Raw genomic sequence first — 21669 nt, 5'->3', positions numbered from 1 at the left:
TGTTAAGTTTATACCTTATGGGATTACCATGCTGAGGTTAAAAATCCATGTGGATTTTGCTCTCAACATGATTTTTTGAACGTTATCATAGGAACCTCTAACCTGATACTTATACAAAACAAAAAACTTAAAGCTGTCATGACTATGTTGTTTTCTGACAAAATGAGACACAAGAGGCACTTCAGTGATACCATTACAGATTCTGCTGTGGTGCTTCAGAATCTGTGCCCACATTGGACGTGTAGTATTTCCATTGTATAAAGGTAAAGGTAGTCCCCTATGCAAGCACCAGTTGTTTCTGACTCTGGGATAACGTCACATCACGACGTTTTCATGGAAGACTTTTTACGAGGTGATTTGCCATTGCCTTCCCCAGTCATTTACACTTTACCCCCAGTAAGCTGAGTACTCATTTTACCAACCTCGGAAGGATGGAAAGCTGAGTCAACCTTTAGCCGGCTACCTGAACCCAGCTTCTGCCGGGATCGAACTCAGGTTGTGAGCAGAGAGCTCAGACTGCAGTACTGCAGCTTTACCACTCTGTATTGAAGCTCACAATCACATATTATTATTTACACAACATTCTTGCTGGCATAGGTGATACAACTGTGCAACTTTATGGCCATGTCCCCCTGTGGTGGTTTAAATTCCCTGATGCTCATAGCCTATGGACAAGTCAGACATTGACCATAGGGATGATGCCCTGGTGAACCCTCCTCTATCTTATCCATTGGATACGTTTTTGAATGAACCAGTACATCATTAATATTTCTTGTCTTCCTGAAACCTACAAAAGGTGGTTGTTAGGATCCCAAGACATTACTAATTAGATGCCAATGGTGAATTAAAAGCCAGTGTATTTGATTTGATCTATTTCAATCTTCAAACAGTTCCTCCCAATAAACATCATTAGCTCTATTTACAGCCCTTTCAATAACTGTTCCAAGATAACCTATATTCCTAAATCGCCTAGCCATATCACTGCTATCATGTGCAAAATGCAATCAAATTTTCCCAAAATGGCTTGAATGGAAGGAATGATAATGTAGGGATGAATTTCTGTCAGTAACTTTCCTGTATGTATGAACCACCAATTTATTGCAGTCAGATCTATATGCACTTGTATCCAGGAAAGCTGCAGAATGATGATTTAAATGGGCCGAGAACTTTTTTTGGGTTGCAGTGAATCCATCCAGTCAAAAAAAGATTGAACTCTCTTTAGGTGCACAAACAGTCATCAATGTAATGTTTGTGAAGGATTATTTTTTCAAAAAATAGTTCTCATGAGGATTACATATCTTCTCTTCCTCAATGTCATCCATAAATAAATTTGCCACACTGGGGACAAAACTGCTCCCCATCGCGACACCCCAGATCTGCAAATCTCCATGGAACTCAAAGTAGTTCTTTTCCACAAGTTCCAATATGAAATAGGTTGGGGGATACAAGTCTTCCCTTAATTCTAAAGCCTTCTCGACCACGCTCCGAGCCTTTTCATGGGGGGATATTTGTATATAGTGAGGTGACATCCATGGTGATCAATATAGCCTCATTAGGGATCTCCATAGTTTGGAGCCACTCCCCCCACTTCAGAGCTATCGGAAAGCTGAGATGGGAATAGCTGCTGTGTGTGCCATTATACTGGTCCCTATAGAGAATCAATCCATGGTTATCTGGGGCTCTGGTGGGGCTGTTTTTTGAGGTAGAGGCACTAAAGTTTTAGCATAGCTGCTGGTGCCTCTCCTCAAAACTCCCCCCCCCCCCCAGTTTCAAAAAGATTGGACCAGGGGGTCCCATTCTGTGAGCCCCAAAGGAAGGTGCCCCATCTTCCTTTCTTTTCCATGGAAAGCATTTAAAAGATACACACGGTCCCTTTAAATTAGACAGCAGCTCTCCCAGAACTCACTTTGGAGTTCCCTCTCCCTGAGCCTCCTTCCCCTTTCCCGGAGACTCCTGGTAAATCCACTGCCCACTTGTCAGCCTCACCTGGCAACCCTAATGCTTGCTGTTGAAATAATGTATCTGTTGAGATTGCCTCCAAATATCCAGGAATTTCCCAAACTTGAGTTGACCACCCAGGTTTACTTCATTTATACTATGCCTTTCTCCCTAGTCCTAAAGCTACTTGCATCATTCTCTTTTACTCCATTTTGCCACTCAAGGTTACCCAGCAAGATTTTGTTGCAGAGGGAAATCTGAATCTGTGTCTCTCAGATCCTAATGTGACAGCCTACAATACTCTGGAATGAGGAGTCAAGCCAACTGATCTAAATTTAAAATAAATCCAGGTAGGAGGTAATCTCTTGTGTGGATTTTATATTCCATACCTGGATTTTATTTTCCTCTAGAATGTGTGTATAGTAAAAAAAAATCCAGTACCCAAATGCCTTATCCCTCCCAATAATGCATAGCCTTGAAATCATATCCATTGTGTTTTTCTCTATTAACCTTACATCCTGACCAAAGTCTTCAAGTTGAGACAAAATTCTACTCTTGAAATGAGATTAATATCCTCCAAATATTGTCTGATTTTGGAGTGGTTGTTTACTGCCACTTTTAAAATATTGAGCATGTTTGTTTACAGCTCTCAAAAATACAGTAGGTAATATAAAATATTGGTAGTTAGACATTTCTCATGCTGGTGTAAATAAAATGGATCAGAAAACCAACCATAAGAATCATTGTGTTATTTATTTAGTATATTTTTATATTACCCATCCTCCAAGGAGCTCAGAGTGGTACACATGGCCAAATCAATTTTATCCTCACAGCAAACTGAGCTTGCTGTAGTAGTTTCTAAAATTCACTAAATTAATGTGTTTTTTTCTCAAGACAACCACAGCAAAATATGATCCAGAGACCTTTAGTAGTCTGGCTTGTAGTGCTCAGAACAAATTGAACAGAAGTTTCTGCTAAAGAAACCATGCCAGTCAAAAGTGCTGACACTAATATTTTGAGTCTGAGCACGAATTTTATTAACTCTTTAAAGATACATTTTTAATTATGTTTCTGTGAACCCTGTGGTTTGGGACTCTCTATAAAGTTTGAATATTTTAATGCCGCTTCATACTTTCATGTGTTTTTTTTGCTTTTAGTAAATCAGCAGTCTTTCATGGGATAGAAGTCAACCAAGGTATTAATTCCATAGTGTTAGACTTACAGCAAATCTAAACAGCGGTGTTGTTTTATCTTAAAGTCTAAATTTTATTCTAGCATAAATTTTCAACTATTAGAGAAATAAACTCTAGCCCATTAAAGTTTACACTGAAATGAAATTATGTTAGCCTTTGAAATGCTACAAGACTTCTGTTTATTTAGATCATCAAGGTTGTGTAAGTATTGTATTTAAGGATATATTTGCTTTGACATTTTACCCATGGTTTAGTGCCAGAAATACTGCTGTATGTGCTCTCAACCATTGCATCATGTGCACTTAAGCAACAGTGGTTTCCTGTTAAATTATTACCAAAAGATTCAGCAGTAATGTATTGCTGTTTCCACTATGCCATTTGAAAGGGATGAGAGATTGTAGAATAGTCTTCAAATTGTTTCTGTTACTTTGTCCAAAAAGAACTGTCCTTCTCAAATGTAATGTCATACTGAATCATCCTCCCTTATTTAGTGCAAATTAATATGGGATAGCCACTGTTTGTTTTTCTTCTCAGCCTGGGACAAATCAAAGGGGAATAACCTGAGTTTTCTTATCTTTATTGAAATGACAGTTTGAACTGTATAGAAGTGAAGTATCTCGCTGCTGAATTTAATGTGGGTTGGACAGACTGATACAACTATAGAATTTCAGAGCGAAAAGTAAAACCAAAAATATTTATCTAGCATTGATGTTTATGGACCTATATATTATAGGTCCTATAATCACTACTAAATCAAGATTTTAGGATATGCATTCTAGGGTAGGCTAAGAGGGAATGCAGAATACTTAACAAATATATTCAGCATTACAAGATGGCATACTATTATGAGAAGTTTGTTGAATAGCATGCAGCCAGGAGGGCATGGTTGTCTGTCCTTTGGTGCAAACTTTTTTGTTTATTTTCCTTTTCTGTGCAAAACTGCTGTAGGATTCCAACTTGTAGTGGTGATGCTATGTGAGTGTTGGAGGACTTAGTACATTGGGGTATAAGTGAAGGATACATGTGAGGTAATATTCTTAGGTAGTGGTGAGAAAGCAAGGTCCTGCCATTTTTAGTAACACTGTTCGAGGGTACCTCCCAAGTAGATGTAGCTGACCCTCACTAAACAATGTCTGCTCAACTTTCTTCCACTGGCCACCCCAGCATGCACTTCACCATGGCTTTTAAGGTGTGGCCTTGTAGACAAACTTGCCCTGCATTAACAGTTTGGTCTGTATATTGGTAGTCCTGCCATATGGAAGAGTCTTAACCATTTTATCTCTGTATGGGTCAGAGCATTATATGGCTCCTGCAAAATTGTTTTACAATGTTCTTAGTTTTTAATTTTCTGTGTTTGTATGCTTGTTAGTGAAAAATTGTTAGATCCAGTGTGTGAAAAATGTAGGGAATCTCTGAGTGACATATAATAAAAAAAAATCTTGTTCCCATTGCACCATAATTTTTTCTTCTTTGCTTTGATTTCTCACAGTAGAAGGCATGAAGGAGGGAGCAGAGAACTCTGGAACTGTTTTGACCTCCCAGTCCACTCCTGCTCCTCGCCCCCTGCCCTGGAGGGAGGACTCATTGGACCAGGCCCAGTAGCAGCCACTTGCAGCTCACTACCAAGGGATTTGTGTGGCTAACAGAGGCCCAGCAGCAGCCACTTTGTTAAATCACTACTATGTGACAGCAGTCACTGCATGATCCACTTGGAAGATTACAACTCTTGTATGATTCATTAGGGTCCAGTGGTGGTTACTAGTGTTGCCATTTACATGGTGGTGGTGACCAATCTCCCATTTTCACATGCATCTCAACAATCACTTCCAGCTAAAACATAGAAATAACAGCACAAACATCCCTGTGACACTTTAGAATTTCTCTCAATCTCTATGGTAAAGACCATAATGATTGGAGAATTCTTAGAGCATTGTGGGTTGTCTGTGACATCATATCTACTGAAAATGATGTGACACACATGACACTCCTTTCTGAAGGGTTCCACCTTTTAAAAACTTAGGCTATTTATGGACATCTGTCTAGCATCCCTGGTGGCTATTGGACAACTTGATACCACACAATTCACATGGGCCCTACATAAGCTTCCCATTTGTGTGCCTGAGCAAACCCTCACCCTCAAAGTCAAAGCCAATCATCTGCCCTTTAAAAATTGAGGAGTGTGGTGGTGGTGAAATGGCTGAAAAATGGCCTCCATAGCAACATTCTAGGATTCCTCCCATGTCCCTATGGTCTTTACCATAGAGATTGGGAAAAATTCCTAGAGTGCCACCCAGAAGTAACATCATATCCTCCCTAAACACCACTGACCCCAGGTACTGCTGTCAAAATCTCACAGCATTTGTCAAAGCACTGCTGGGAATTCTAGCCCAGTGGCAGCCTCTGCATGTCTTGCATGACTTGGCTGGGCCCAGTGGGTGGCCACCACACAACTCACCTGGGCAAGAGAGAAGGGAAAGAGGCAATAATGTGTGGAGGGGAATACAAGGGAAAATGTGATGGCTCCTGCAAATCTTCATGGGGTTTTTGTTTGTTCTTTTCTATTAGGTACTATAGCTGCCCTGAAAAAGCGTTAAAAAAGAATAAGAGCTGCAAAACTTTGAAAAATATCCTTGTCTTTTTGGTCCAGATGCATGGTTTTATTGATACTTTCTGTTGAGTTCTTTTAGAATCTCCATCTGAATTAATTGCTGGAGAAACACTTACCCTTGTAATGTTGTTCTTTATTCTTTGTGCATCCCACTCTTGCTGATTGCTGATTTTGCTAAAGTTCATTTGGGTGGCTGAAGTGTCATGGAGATTAAGCACAATGGAGCCCTTTGCCAGGTAGCAAGATGGATTTGCTTGAAGAATCCTAACCCTTCTGCTTGAACTGAACTTGCTTCCTGCTGATATTACAATAGCAATAAAAATCACAATGGCTCTTTGAATAGTAGTTACCTCTTCCCAGTGCAGTTGTCCATGATATTTTATGGATGAGCTGGAAGTTCTAAAGAACTGTAAATTCAAGAGGAGATGAGTGTTGTGAAGGGTTTGTTTTCCTTTTTAACATCTGGATGAGCTAATAGAAGTAGTATTATCTCAAATTCTGATGGAGGGAGATCTCTGTTTTGAGAATGATATTGAAAAGTTGGATTTAAAACATTTAAATTCAATTGAAATAAAAAGTCACACTGTTAAGCATTTTGATACCACTGATCTCAACGTGATGCAGTTTTATTTGGATTTCTTATACTGTCTCTGTGTGTGCCATGCATATTGTAGCTATGATACAGAAGAGATAATGTTTGTGAAAGACATACTGAATGTATACTTGTTTTTTCTCCTCTTTTTGTTGCTCTGGTGAAGTGCCTGCTGGAGCTTGAAAGTGGTGAAAAGCCATGGTATATGTGCACATCAATCTTGAAACTGCATATATTGACTCCTTCATTCCATCCCTCCTTGTCTGCAAAACACCGTGCCCCTCCCCTCTTCATGGAGCTGTGCCCCGTCCCATTTGAGGGCTGCGGCTTGCAGCCTGCAGGGGTCCTTCCCCAGCTCCCCAGCTACCTCCCCCTCCCTTCCCCATGCCATTTCAATGCCTGGGAAGGGGCAGTGGAGCGCCGTGGCTTCCCAGACGATTTAAAGCTCCCCCTCTGATCAGTTGATCGGTGGGCAAAATAGCTCAGGAGGCTCGCGGCTCCTATTTTGGCCCTCTGGCATGATCAGTATCAGTGTGGGGTGAGGGCCAGCCAGGGCAGCAGGAGGAGGAAATAATACTGCTGAAAGAGCAGCCATGGCCACTGCCACTGCTGCCTCCTCCCCCCTTCCTTCCCGCGATCCAGAATCCGTGGTCCACCGCCCCTTCCTGGGCATTGAAGTGGTGTGGGGAAGGAAGGAGGGAGGAGGCTGGGGAGTGCAGCCCTTAGGCAAACAAGGAATTTGCCAAAGGCATGGGGAGGAGGGGAGGTCGAATTTGGTCCTCCCCGCCCTGCTGGCTCCCTAGATTATTGCCTTGTTGGCTTAATGGACGGGCCGGCCCTGTGTGTGTGTCTGAGCATCATGGGTGAAAAACAAAGCTAATTAAGTAGTTGTCTAAGTGTTCCATCAGTCATCTGTCCCTTGATTTAGGTTGCTATTGCTAGGGTTGCCAGTCCATAGATGAGGGTGGGGAATCCCTGGTTTGGAGGTCATCATAAAGCTGGGGGGGGGGGGGATGTCCAATTCCCAGAGGGTATAATGGAGAATTGATCTGTGGGTATCTGGGGCTCTAGGGGGGTTGTTTTTTGAGGTAGAGGCACCAAATTTCCAGCATAACATCCAGTGCCTCTCCTCAACATACACCCCTCAGTTTCAAAAAGATTGGACCAGGGGGTCCAATTCTATGAGCCCCCAAAGAAGGTGTCCATATCCTTCATTATTTCTAAATGGAGGGAGGGCATTTAAAAAGCATGTGGTCCCTTTAAATGTGTTTGTCAGAACTCCCTTCAGAGTTCAGTTGTCCTTGTCATACCCTTGCTCCCAGCTCCACCCCAAAGTCTCTTGGCTCCGTGCCCAAAGTCCCCAGATATTTCTTGAGTTGGACCTGGCAACCCTAGTTACTGCAAACAATTTTTAAAAAGAATTTGCAGTGGTGTACTAAGCTGAAAACTAGGCTGCTTGTGGAGTGTTGAAAAAATACTTTCACCTCCTCTGAACACCATCTGTGGCCCAGGATGCTTTGTCATTAAACACATCATCTGAATTTAGTGGAAGAATGAAAGCAGAAGTAAGCAAATTAGGAATCTAATTGCTTATATCTTGTGAACAATCGGTGTCCAAAATACATACACAAGAGGAAGCAATATAAAGCCTATGGTTTTTATTCAACTGCAGCTGTATTCTGTTACCCCCATAGTCAATGAAAAATTCAAAATGACTGTGACATTAATCAAAATGATTAACTGTGACAATTCAGGTGGGAAGCCACATTGGTCTGAAGCAGCGGAACAAAGTTTGGGTCCAGTGGCACCTTTAAGACCAACAAAGTTTTATTCAAGGTATTAGCTTTCATGTGCATGCAAACTTCTTCAGATACAGTGAAACAAGATGTCCTCAGCCATTACATAGAGGTATAGAAAGGATGGAGTGGGTTAGTTGCCAGGTAGGGCTAGTTAGAATCAAGATGCATAAGTGACTGGGCCAATTTACGTATAAATTTTGACTCTAACTAGGCAACTTCCTGGCAACTATCTCCCCCACCTATATGTAATGGTTGAAAATGTCTTGTTTCCCTATATCTGAAAAAGTGTGTTCTGAGACAGTTAAACACTTTCTACGTACATGAATTGATGCTATGGGCAGGGATCAGCCAGGTAATCCATACATGCCATATCCAGATCAAGGCTTTGGTTCTTGGATCATGGTGTTGCTGATCATCACCAGGTCTTTTTTTTTTTTTTTGGAGCGGGAATACACAGGAACACAGTTCCAGCTGGCTTGGCATAAAGGGGTGTGACCTAATATGAAAATGAGTTCCTTCTGGGCTTTTTTGTGTGGAAAAAGCCCTGTGGGAAACAATGGTGACATTAGGGGGTGTGGCCTAATATACAAAAGAGTTCCCACTGGGCTTTTTCTACAAGAAACGCTCTGTATTATTTATTTAATTGAACAAATAGTTCCATGTTTTGGCCTATACTGCATTGCCAAGTCAAACAGAAAGGAATTTCCTCCCCACATCAGACTGGGGTGTGTGTGTGTGTGTAGGATGTGGCTTGTCATTATTGGAACTAGAGATGTGAGGCCCTGGAGAAAAAGAAACAGAAAAATTAAGTGAGTGAGCTTTCCCTCTTTTTTTCTCCAAGGACTTTAAAAAATCCAATAGTAAAAGTGAAGATTTGGGGAATCACTGGAAAGAAACTCCTCCTTTTTTAGGATCAGTAACAGGCAAGATTTTTCACATTCAAAATGTATAGCTGAAAAAGTCTGAGGATGTTTTAATTTTTCCAATGCCAAAATTGGTAATTTTGGGGTAGTACTAATAAAAACCTATTAAATATTAGCCATTTTTCAGTGAGAAAAAAATCTTACAAAGCATTTAACTCATTCTAAATATACAGCATGAAAAGTCTGAGGACATTCTCAATTTTTCCAGGCCACCATGATCTTGTCAGATCTCAGAAGCTAAGCAAGGTCAACCTTGGTCAGTTTTTGGATCGGACACCACCAAGGAAGTCCAGGAAATGGTAAACTGCCTCTGAACATCTCTTGCCCGGAAAACTTTATAAGGTTGCCATAAGTCAGCTCTGACTAGATGGTACTTTTTACCTGCACTGGGGGGGGGGCCCTCTTATACCTGGGGTGTCAAATGGGTGACCCAGGGGCCAAATCAGGCCTCTGGAGGGCTCCTATCAGGCCCATGAGCAACTGGCTGTTGTCTGCTTCCTTCTCCCTCTCTCTTGCTTCCTTCTGCATCTCAACTTGATTTGCAAGGCTTGCTCAATTGCACAGGAGCTATAGAGCAAAACCTTGATTTTCTCCATTGGTTGAGGCTCCTCCTCCTCCTGGTCCCCTGGGGAGGGAGGGAAAGAGTCAGAGCTTCCTTTGCCCAGTTCCCTGGATCCCATGGGAATACTACAAAAAAAGCACCTTTAAGACCAACAAATGCTAATGTTCTAAGCATGTTTTATGTTGTTGTTGTTTTAAAAATCTTTAGTTGTGTTTGTCTATGTCCTATAAAAAGTTTATATCTCTGCTACCTAATATTAAATAGGCACACACATGGCCCGACCCAACATGGCCTGGCCCAACAAGGTTTCATTTATGTCAAATCCGGCCCTCATAACAAATGAGTTCGACACCTTTGCTCTTATACTGTAGATATATTATGCCATAAAAGGTCTTGAACTTGACTTGCTGTAGATATGTACAATATCTTCAACATCTTTTGTTTAAAAATAAATAATTTTGGTAACAATATGCTGTAATGTATTTGAAAACACTCAACTCTTTAATACTGTATTATCAACATCATAAAAATTGTTTTAATATTTAAACATGTGACCATATAAGACTTTTGGCTCAAATAATACACCTTCTTTTGTTCACTACAGATTTTTTTTTTACCTTTAATGTCTATTTAATTTTTTTTTAACCTACACCTCAGATGGCAAAAAATAAAGATATATGTACTGTGGCAGCATAGTGTGCAGTAGTTTGCAACTCTCAAGTACTGAGTATATTTGCATTTTTTTTTTTTTTGTAGAAAAAGGGTATTGCACAGAAAATATAATGAGTTGCAGTTAGAGATGTAAACTTTCTGGAAGTTTTGATGCCACAGTGGGGAAAATCCCCCTTTTAAGCAAACAAAAAAGGGGCAAGGGTGGGGTTAAATATATGTATGCCTATTAAACCAAAACATATCCTTTCCTATTAAACTGAAGCATTTTTTACTGATTTAACAATGCATTATTTATAATTCAGCCAAGTATATAAAATTGTACAATTTGGCATATTTATGGTACTTAAAAATATAAATATCTTCATTCTCAGTGCACCTGTTTACTGCTTACAGTAAATGTGATGATTGTGGGCGCCATGGTGCCTGACAACATCTTTTCTGCTGTTTACCAAATGTTTCTAAAAAGTGGGTGGGCCAAGCAGGATTTTTTCTCAGTGAGGCTTCTGGTTGGCCACTGGAAATCTGATTGGCTCTGTAGATATTTTTGTAGAAATTGCTTCAGCAGCAGCTGCCACTATAGCACATCAATGTGTGACTCATGGTATATGTAAGAAAATATTCTAAACAATATATTCATTTAAAGCATCCTGTTAAATAGAGCTTCTGTCTGAAGTGCTGAAGAGTTACTATTAGCATTATGTATGACCTCATTCCCTGCATTTTTTGTTGATTCTGCCTCCTTTGGCAGTCATTCCCTGGTTGCTATACCTTTTAAGGCAACCATTTTAGTTGTTCCCGTCATCTTGTGTCAAAATTCCATAACTGCTCACAGAATCAAAAAGGCTGGAGATCCCTGGTCTAGATTATGTAGGATGATATGGAACAAGGGATGGGAAATTGTTGGTTGGCAACCCTTTCTGTGGGAAGGTTGTTGAATTGCTTTTTCATCCTTCCAAAGGGCGTCCGTCTTGCCCCACACTGGTGGAATCAGTTCCCTTTGGAGATACGGGCCCTACTGGATTTGTTACCTTTCCATAGGACCTGTAAAATGGAGCTGTTCCACCAGGCGTTTGGCTGAGGCAAGCGGGCGTCCTGTCCTTATTGCCTCTTCCAAGGTTTCCCAAACTTTTCTCTCCTGTGGCCTGGTGATTTTTACACTTCTCCTTCATGGCCCACTAAAATTTGGGGGTGGAGCTGGGAAACTTTGGGGGTGGAGCTGGGAGAGGAATTATGTCATTTCCTGTAGTGTCAAGGACCAAGTGATGTCACTTCCAGGGTACACTGAACCAAAACTCCACCTTTTCCTGTGATGTCACTTCCAGGGCACTCCCCCAAACCTGCCTCTTCTTCAGAAGTAAATTCATTTTCAGAAAAATCTCTCTGAAACATGCTGAGCCAAAATGGGGGTGGAAAGTGGGCGATCCTCTCTTTTCACCCCCACACCTGCATTCACCTATCTGTTTGTGTATTCTTCTCCAGCTTGCAAGCACTCCTGATGTCCATGTTCAATTGCCTGTACCACCTACACATCCCTTCCTCAACAGCACTGGCCAGTGTATGCAGTTGGGAGTGCTGTTGCCATTGCCATCAGGAATGCCAGCACTGTGTACCACCCACACTGGGCCCTGGCAGTTGCTGTACCTCAAAATATGCTGACACATTTAGTAGGCCCTTCCTTCAGCTGCTATTACTGGAACCCTGCCTCAAGCTACAACCAAGCTTGCTTGGTTTCAAGAAAATCTTTTGACAACTATTTTTCATACTTTTCTTTGGTTGAAACACTGGGAAATTGCTGTGAAAGGTAGCAAAGAATTGTACTGCAATTAATGAATTAATTTCAAGTTATATGAAGTTCATACAAGCTTTTCTGCAGTTATCCCAAAAAGGATATCTACGAGGGGCTTGCAGCTTTTTACTGACTGTGTTTCCCATGCTTTTAAAGGCAACCTGTTGTGCAGATACTTAGCCAGTAAATTACTTTCATCCTTTTTAATATGTACAGGAGGAGTTTAATTTTGGTATCAGACAGCTGTTAAAAGCAGGACCAGTAAAATGATGCCAAGTTCATAGTATCGTCTCTTCCAGTGCTGTTGAGATATACCACAGTAATCTCCAATAATCTCTTTCTGCCCCATACCTCTTACTCTCACTCACTCACACAGAAATCTCATAGAAGGTCACAACTGGGGGTGCCAACTTTTCATTGGCAGAGCTCCTCTGTCTGCAACAACAGTATGATGAACAGAAAAGTTTCATCCAGCAAAAATGGAAGGAAAGAAAGAGAAAGGGAAAGAATGAAATGGAAGGAAAAGAAAAGAAAAGAAAGACATGGAAAGAAAGAACATAAAAATAAGAGGAGCCATGTTGGATCAGGCTAGTGGACTATCCAGTTCAATGCCCCCAAAGCACCAGAATGTCCACCAGTGGGGCCAGGGCACTAGATGCCCTCCCACTGTTGCTTCCCTCCCCCAGCACCAAGAATACAGACAGAGCATCACTTGCAGGGAAAGAAAGAAAGAAGGGGGTGGCCAAAGGAAAAAAAAAACCTTCCTCACCATTAGATGACCCCAGCCAGCAAAAATTCTGCCCAGGGGTCATTTGGTAAAAAAAAAACAAAAAACAGCTACTGGAATGTCCACTCCCCGCCCCTCCCAGCTGAAAAACACACACACACCCTTCTTTGCTGCCCAGGCTTCCTGGGGAAATCTCCCCAAAAGAACATACTGCAAGGCACATGAAAGCTGATACCTTAAAGAACACTTAATGGGTCTAAAGTGCCAATGGATGCCAGCTTTTCTCTCAAACACTGGGAGTGGGGGAGAAGGAAGGAGAGGTAGCCCAGCCCCTCTCTGCACAATGCAGAGACAGGGCAGGGCTAGCTTTGCTGGGGGCGGGGCTAGCGTTGGCTTTTCTTGTGACCTGGTAGTGAGGCTTCCATGGCCCGGTACCGGGTCACAACCCTGCAAATGGGAAACACTGGCCTATACCATCGGCTATCCTCCCCCACAGTGATCTGTCATCTGAACTATTTATCCGGGCCAACCTATACTCCAACCTGCAGTATGAACCCGCCTGGCTTTGTTATATAGTACTGTGTTGTACTGCTGTTTTAATTGTATTTTATTAGTTTTATTGTATGTGGCCGGTTTTATCTGGATGTATCTGCCCTGAGCCAGTCTGGGAAAGGGCGGAATATAAATGTACCAAAATAAATAAATATTTATTGCAGGATTTTAAAGTATTTAGTTATTTACTTCAGTTACACCTGGTCTTTCTTCCCAGTGGTGACCCCAAGTGACTTATATTATTCCTCTCTCCTCCAGTTTTTCTCACAATAATGCTGTGAGATAGGGTAGACTGTGATTATGTTATTAGCCAAAGGTGACCCAGAAAGCTTCCATGGTAGAGTGGGGATTTGAACCTGGGTCTGACATCTACTCCAGCACTCAGACATTACACCATTTTGGTATAGTGACAAGGCCAGCCCTAGACTGTCTGTCTTGGATAAACATATCGAACAGAGGTCCATCAGTGGCTATTAGCAATAGCGTATTGTTGGAACTCTCTATGTGGGGCAGTGATGCTCTGTATTCTTGGTGTTTGGGGAGGGCAACAGTGGGAGGGCTTCTAGTGTCTTGGCCCCATTGATGGACCTCCTGATGGCATCTGGTTTTTTTGGTCACTGTGTGACACAGAGTGTTGGACTGGATGGGCTATTGGCCTGATCCAACAAGGCTTCTGTTATGTTCTTACGGCACCCGAGGCAAGGTTAACTTCTGGCACTCCTGCCCCACCCTGCACTGATTCACATGGGGTGCCCAATTTGCCCCCCAAAAGAGGCCAGAACCCCAGGTAATCACCTAGTTTGCCTGGTGGCAGGGTCAGCCCTGTATACGGAAAACCACCGTTAGTTCACAATATCTTCAGTTGTTCCCTCTTTGTATTTGTTTACAGGGTTATGGTAAGGATTGCAAAAAGTTAATATACAGGAAGTGCTTTGGACAATTAATAATGTGCATGCAGTGGCATTTAAATGCTAATTAGTATTGTTAATGCATGTATGATTTTTTGAAGTATTGTCTGAATTTAAAAGAAATTAGCATGATATAGTTCTTTCATGCCTGTTATACTGTAGATGTCTTATAATCCTTTGACCTCAGTTTTGTCTTCTTTTCTCTGCAGGATGAATCATCCATGTTCTTCCAGTTTGGCCCATCAATAGAACAGCAAGCTTCCGTCATGTTGAACATCATGGAAGAATATGACTGGTACATCTTCTCCATTGTCACTACTTACTTTCCTGGCTATCAGGACTTTGTCAACAAAATCCGCAGCACTATTGAGAACAGCTTTGTGGGTTGGGAGCTAGAAGAGGTTCTTTTGTTGGACATGTCTTTGGATGATGGAGATTCAAAGATTCAGAATCAGCTCAAAAAACTACAGAGTCCTGTCATACTCCTTTACTGTACTAAGGAAGAGGCCACTTATATCTTTGAGGTGGCCAACTCTGTGGGTCTAACTGGCTATGATTATACATGGATTGTGCCCAGCTTGGTTGCTGGAGATACAGACACAGTGCCCTCTGAATTTCCCACGGGACTTATATCTGTGTCATATGATGAATGGGACTACGGCCTTCGTGACAGGGTGAAAGATGGAATAGCCATAATAACCACGGCTGCTTCTGACATGCTCTCTGTGCATGGCTTCATTCCTGAGTTTAAAAGTAGTTGCTACAATACACAGGACAAGAGGATCTATCAGTCTAACACACTGAATAGGTAAGTGAAATAGGCATGGTGTTTGTGGGATGATGATCACTGGTAAATTTTAAATGTCATTATGAATACATGCCATGCAGAAGATATTAGGAAGGGATCAGTTTTGTTGGGATCAAGTTTGTTGGGAAAATATGGAAACTTTTATAGTCACCTGGTTTTTTCATATAGGCAGGGTGGGTTTTTTTTTTTTTTTGCCAACAATACTTTGAACATCGTGCCAGGGGGATGAATACACACTACTTGATGATATGAAAGCCAACAGGAAATAATAATAATAATAATATTAAGTTAATTTGGGACAGGAAAAGGTGAATATCTGTGTTTATTTTCATGTGCCTTTTTCTTTCTGAAATACAGGGCCAAAAGTGGCTTACAGATTTTAAAGTAATAAACTATCTTGAAACAGCATAATGAATCAAATTCTAAATACACCAAGAGATCTATTATTACAAAATTGCAGCTGGCATGCATTTGCTTCTTGACAACATTCACATCTCAAATTCTTGTTTCATCAACTGCAAAATAAGCTCTAGGGCAGCAGTTGATACTTGGGGGGAAATACTACACCACCACAATACATTTACTGACAAGAATTAGGAAAAAAAATGGCAATCTGCAGGGGCAGCTGGTAGCAGATTCTCCCTTTCTGGTCCCATGTAGCAGGTTTTTATAACATTTCTAGATGTGGGGTGGGGGAGTAGAGCTCTGTAGGTGAAATTACAAGAAGGAAGTCTGCTGGCCAAGGTAGTAGCAGCCTCTTCCTTTCCAGTCCTTCCGCAAGAGCCAATCAACCAAACTTGATAAGGATAGTATCTTAAGTGACCAGGGACAGAACTGGCAAGGTTGGTAGTATTCTCGGTAAATGTGACAAGGCAAATGGAGGGAATTCGTAAGCCATATGTTAGAAGCCAGGCAGTATTTTAAGTGGAAGGAGCAAGAATATCATCGTTCTTTTTTTAACCCACGAAATAGCAAGCAAAAGTTCTCACGCTTGAGTAAATGACTCAGTTGTGCTTGGCAGAGGGAAGGATGGGACCTGAGACAAGAGACACAAACCTTAGGTTGTTTATCCTAAGGTGTCATTGGAAGGTGCATGTTGCAGCAGTAGTGTTGGAGTGATGCAGGTACTGGTGAATGTCAGTGTGGAAATTTTACCACTTGGAGTGCCATGATGGAAGAATGGCATAATAGAAATGCAGTCAGTAAATAAATAATAAATTTTGATATGGACTTAAACATTAGCTGTGTTACTTTCTGTATTTCCCCAAGCTTTTACTGGCCACTGGGTAATTGGCTAGTCAAGAGACAAGGCATGTGGGAGTAGACTGGAGAGGAGACTGCTTGAATCAAGTCTGCCTCAAGCATGTCTATGGAGATAGTTTCCATTAGGTGGCTCAGTTGATGCTTTAAAGGCCTGTGTGAGCTGGCCCTTTCTGTATGATTATGTACCTTTAAATGTTACTGCAGCTGTGTGAGATGAATCCTGTGGCATTCATGTAATATACAGGTATGCAAGACCCATTGATTTCATTGGAATATATTTCCATATAAAGTATGGATCTTCTTCATGGTCAATGTGCAGTCACAGACTTGGGTACTGCACCTGCACTGGACTCAACTATGGAGGCTTCTAGAGCTAATCCTCACAATTTTTCACAGGCTTTTTCCTCTGGGGAGCAGGCATTGAAGATGCCATTCACTCAGTTCCCTTCTTTACAGCCGCAGTATTCTCACTGCACCACCTCGTCTTCTCAGTTATTGATCCTATCTCTGCATCTATTCTCTCATCGTTCATTGCCTTTACCTTTGTATCCATCATCTATTTAAAAAGACAGTTATTCCTCTATCCATGACCCTTTGTCTTCACCCCCCCATTCCTCTGCGGACTGTTGGCATATGGAAGGGGTTCTTCAGAAGTGTTGGGGTTATAGGTAGGAATGAGAATTTATGTTTAGTTTCCTACAGAATTGCTGAGATTTCTTGCTTCTGCTATCAGTGAAATGTGTATTTGAATTGTTGTGTAATAAGGATGTAAGACAGGGGTGTCAAACATATGGCCTGCAGGATGGATCCGGGCCGCAGAAGGTTCTACTCAGGCCCTCCAGCAGCTGACTGTTGTCTGCTTCATTCTCCCTTGCCTGCTTTGCCCGGTTGCCATTTTGTGTTTCTCCTCAGATAAGCCAGTCAGCAAAGCAGACTCTCCCTGCTCTTTCCCTCTTTCCCCTCCCTTTTCCCGAAGGGAGGAAAAGCTTCAGTCAATGAAGGAGCTTGGCTCTATAGCTGCTTTGTTGATTAAGTTTGCCAGGCTCAATCAATCACCCTGCAGAGCCACTGAGCCAAGCCTCTCTTTCTTTTAGTGATTGAAGCTCCTCCCTCTCCTTGTCCCCTGGGGAAGGAAGGAAAGAGCTCCAGCTTCCTTTGCCCAGTTCCCACCATCAGGAAAGATACAAAGAAAGCACTTTTAAGGCTAGCGACATTTTATTGCAGGTATGAGCTTTTTGTCTTGCTACGCACACAGAGAGAGTGAGTTTTGTTATGGGTACAACTGGGTTCCTCTCCTATTTTTAACTGTATTCATGCCCTCCAATCTTTCTCAATAGGAAAGCATGTGAACTATTTAGAAGAGTAATAACAAGTCAGCATTAGGCTGAAATTGTGTGTGCAGCCCAGGTTTACTCAGCAAATTTCCCTTGATTTTTCTTTCACACTTTCCTTTGATTGGTGATTTTGAACTTAGACCTCCCAGATAGTAAGTAGACTGATACTAAGCAGTGTACATGGCTGTCTCTCTGTTCTTGCACTGCCACATAGGAGTTGTAGTTATTTTTCTGGGGAAGACTATAGTTTTGTAGACAAGCACATAGCCCTCATTCTGTGCCTTTGTTCTTGACTAGCACATGAAGCAGCTTCTGTACAAAAGCTCACAGTGCCCAGCTGCTTCATTGTTTTCCTCTGAGGCTCAAAGCATTGACCATGAGATCTCTGTAATGAATTTCAATAAATCAAAAGTAGGTTTGCAACTTACAGATGTGCACACCAGAACAACACCTGAACAGCATATTCAAGGTTGGTACAGCACAGACATTGTCTGCAGTTTTTTATGCAATAATTCATAGCAAGAAGTAACATTTATCAGAGACTGTAAAACAAAATATTGCAAGTGTTCTAATGTTTTAAGCATGTTTTATTTTAAGTAAAAAATACCTTTAATTGTGTTTGTGCCCTTTTTAAAGTTAATATGTGTACTACCTGGCATTACATTTTATGATACACATTGCCCGGCCTAACAATGTCTCATTTATGTCAAATCCAGCCCTCAAAACAAATGAGTTCAACACCCCTGAAGACATTTTAGATTTTTTCCCTCATGGATCCAGGTATTAATGGCAACCTGTAATACATGTACTGGCAGTGATCTAGAACCTTCTATGTACAGAAGTTTCTTGTTCCATTCTAACAGTGTCTTCCTAAGCAGAGTTTCACCCTCCTAAGCCCATTGACTTAAAGGGTACAGCTGTCAAGCACCGATATTTCTCAATAAGCAGTCTTTTGTTTTAAATCAAAGCTGTTTTATCGTTAGAAATTCAGAAGCTGTACCAGGGACACAAGCCTTGGGAGTAATGACGTATACAGGGTTACACAGTTGCTATATAGGATATCTTCAAAGGTTACATTACAGATGCATACTTAAGTCACGGGTTCAAAGGTTACTAATAGGCTTCCCAATCCCCAGGTCCCAGCGGGGGATCCCCTGGTTTTACAGGCTTCCCCCCTCCCCCAGCCAGCTGGCCGGCGGGGGAAGCTCCACCCCCATAGCCATTATGCACCTCCAGGAACGATTCCCATAGGGAATGATGGGGAATTGATCCGCGGGTGTCAGGGGCTCTGGGGGCGCTGTTTTTTGAGGTAGAGGTGCCAAATTTTCAGTATAGCATCTAGTGCCTCTCCCCAAAATACCCCCCAAGTTTCAAAAAGATTGGACCAGGGGGTCCAATTCTATGAGCCCCAAAAGAAGGTGCCCCTATCCTTCATTATTTTCTATGGAAGGAAGGCATTCTAAAAGGTGTGCTGTCCCTTTAAATGTGATTGCCAGAACTCCCTTGGAGTTCAATTATGCTTGTCACACCCTTGCTCCTGGCTCCGCCCCCAATGTCTCCTGGCTCCACCCCCAAAGTCCCCAGATATTTCTTGAATTGGACTTGGCAACCCTAGTTACTAAACACTATCTCTTCTACTAAGGAATTTAGGCTATTAAAAACATCTCCCATTCTCATACTTCTCTAGCAGAAGATAAGTGTTGTCTGTGTGAACCTGTTGGAGAGGCGATTTGAAAGTGGTACGAGCCACGCTGTAGCATAAACATCCTTGGGCCAGATGGATTTATTACTTGCCCAATGGTTGTAAATAAGGGGGGAGTAGTAAAGAGCCTGTGACCTGCTCTTTGCCTAAGAAACAATTATGTTACAGAAATAAGCGCGCTTGACAACAACTCTGTTTAGGATAGTAGTGTAGAAGAAGGTATTGCTTCTTATGTGCACAGCCATTTTCCAGTGTGGCATGTACTTCTCCAAAAATCATGGAACACCTCTGCATATATAGAATTTCAGTGGTAGAAGCTGTGGATTTTGGTAACTTTTCAGATTGGAATTTTGGGATTCAATTAAAATAGTAGAATTTGTATGTAACTGTATTTGTCTAAACTCTCGCGCCCCCCCGCCGGCACAATCCTGGGAAAGTACTGAGGCTGCCTGTTTGTTGGACACTGAAGCAGCAACCCCATACATCTTAGTCTCTTCCTCTCCTCAATCAGTAACATCTAGAAATCCAAAATGTGTGAGTTGTATTGTTCATGCCCTACAAACAGTAGCTGGATGAAATGGAATGGGAGTAGAGAAATGTGACAGTATGTGGGGCTTGCCAGTTTTGAAAGCAGCCACACATGTGCCACAGCAACAGGCCTAAGAGGGAGCAGGAGATCCAGAGCTCCAATCCAAAAAGATTAGCAAACAACATAACGTTGTAAGCAAATTTAGTTATTTGTGAGACTATTTCCTTTCTGCAGATACAAGATCTTAGTTGAAAACAGAGCACATATGCAGGTGGCCTTAAAGGTACAGCTGTGAGGGGCCCTTGTTCTCCTGGCCAGTTTTGTTAATGTTGAAGCCATGCTGCCATACATGTTATCTTCAAGGCTGTGGGGAAGGAAGAGAGCTGAGGAAGTCAGAAATTACGGTCTCTCTATCTCCTCTTCCCCTAGGCTTCCCAACCCTCCCACCCTGGCAGGGGACCCCAGGGTTTCCACCCTCTTCCCTCGCTCCCCCCAAAAACGGAAGCGGGGGGAGGGGGAAACAGCGCCGGGGAGCATGGCGAGCCGCCCAATCCAGGAGCGGGCGAGGCCGCCGCGCCGCACTGCTGCCGCCCCCTCCCCACCCACCGCAGCTGCTCCTCCGAGATGGGCCCAGGCTGAGCCCATCTCGGAGGAGCAGCCAGGAGGCGGCAGCAGCGCAGGGGAGGGCAAGGCAGGCCAGGAGCATGGCTGGCCTCCACCCCCCCTCCGCTTCCACCCCAGAGGCGGAGCGGGCGAGGCTGCCGCGCCGCTTCCACCTCTTCTCTGCTCGCCATGGCTGCTCCTCCGAGATGGGCTCAGCCTGAGCCCATCTCGGAGGAGCAGCCACAGCGAGCGGAGAAGAGGTGGCAGCTGCGGGGCGGCTCGCCACGCTCCCCGGCACCGTTTCCCCCCTCCCCCTAGCTCCACCCCAGTGTCTCCTGGCTCCACCCCCAAAGTCTCCTGGCTCCACCCCCAAAGTCCCCAGATATTTCTGGGGTTGGTCTTGGCAACCCTATCTTCCCCCCTGCCCCCTGGCGAAAGAGATTATATTCATGTATTAAATGTTACAGCATAGGCTAGAAGCCCTACAAGTCTGTTTTGGAAATCTTAAAAAAACCAAGGGCAAAATCAGCAACTTTAGACAAGTTAAAAGTGTCATATCGTGTCATGATTTTCTGCAGCTATTCAGAAATGCTAGGCTGTGTGCTGTGTGTGCTGTGTTCTACATGAATCCTGACTGCTCCTTGGTGTTGGTCATATTTAAAGCTGCTTCTGAATGCCAGGCTATATCCATTATGGCTTTGTTTGTTGAGTTACTAATGAGTTCTGTACTGATTGGCTTTAATAATCTCTCATTTAGCTGTAGGAGGCACACTTGAGTTTTCATTTCAGTAAATGCACTGAAGCATTGGAATGGAGAACAGTTGTGGAATTACACAGATTTTACAAATGGGAGTAATAAGAGTGGATTGTGTTCATTGTTCCATCCCTTAAAACCAGTTGTCGTGACTTATTGAACCAGTATATTTAAAATATACATATTGTGTGTATGTATGTGTGTAGTGAAGGTTTAGAAATGGCTTGAATTATCTTTTGATGGGGAAGCACATATATTTGCCCAGCTGAGGTCTCTTGGTGTTGTGTATGTGCACAAATGAAGCTAGTTTGGGGCCAGGATCTGTTTGTTCTCAAACTGATCATAGCATGGTCACCCTTGAAATCCAGAATTTGTATTCACCATAGTTAGTGATTGATTGACCTGTGTTTCAACAG

At 42.5% G+C, this 21669-nt stretch overlaps 1 protein-coding gene across 1 annotated transcript in view; it reads left to right on the top strand.

The window, feature by feature from the left end:
- Nucleotides 1-21669, top strand: part of GRIN2B (glutamate ionotropic receptor NMDA type subunit 2B) — a 502950-nt gene that overhangs the window by 210096 nt on the left and 271185 nt on the right. Inside the window, exon 3 of the mRNA XM_060245306.1 lies at nucleotides 14470-15068. Coding sequence (XP_060101289.1) covers nucleotides 14470-15068 — 599 coding nt within the window. The remainder of the gene's footprint in view (nucleotides 1-14469; nucleotides 15069-21669) is intronic.

The sequence above is a fragment of the Heteronotia binoei genome, chromosome 8 (assembly GCF_032191835.1).
Source record: "Heteronotia binoei isolate CCM8104 ecotype False Entrance Well chromosome 8, APGP_CSIRO_Hbin_v1, whole genome shotgun sequence".
NCBI classification, from domain to species: domain Eukaryota; kingdom Metazoa; phylum Chordata; class Lepidosauria; order Squamata; family Gekkonidae; genus Heteronotia; species Heteronotia binoei.
The sequence above is the reverse complement of the archived record's forward strand: the minus strand, read 5'-3'. Positions and strand labels throughout refer to the sequence as shown.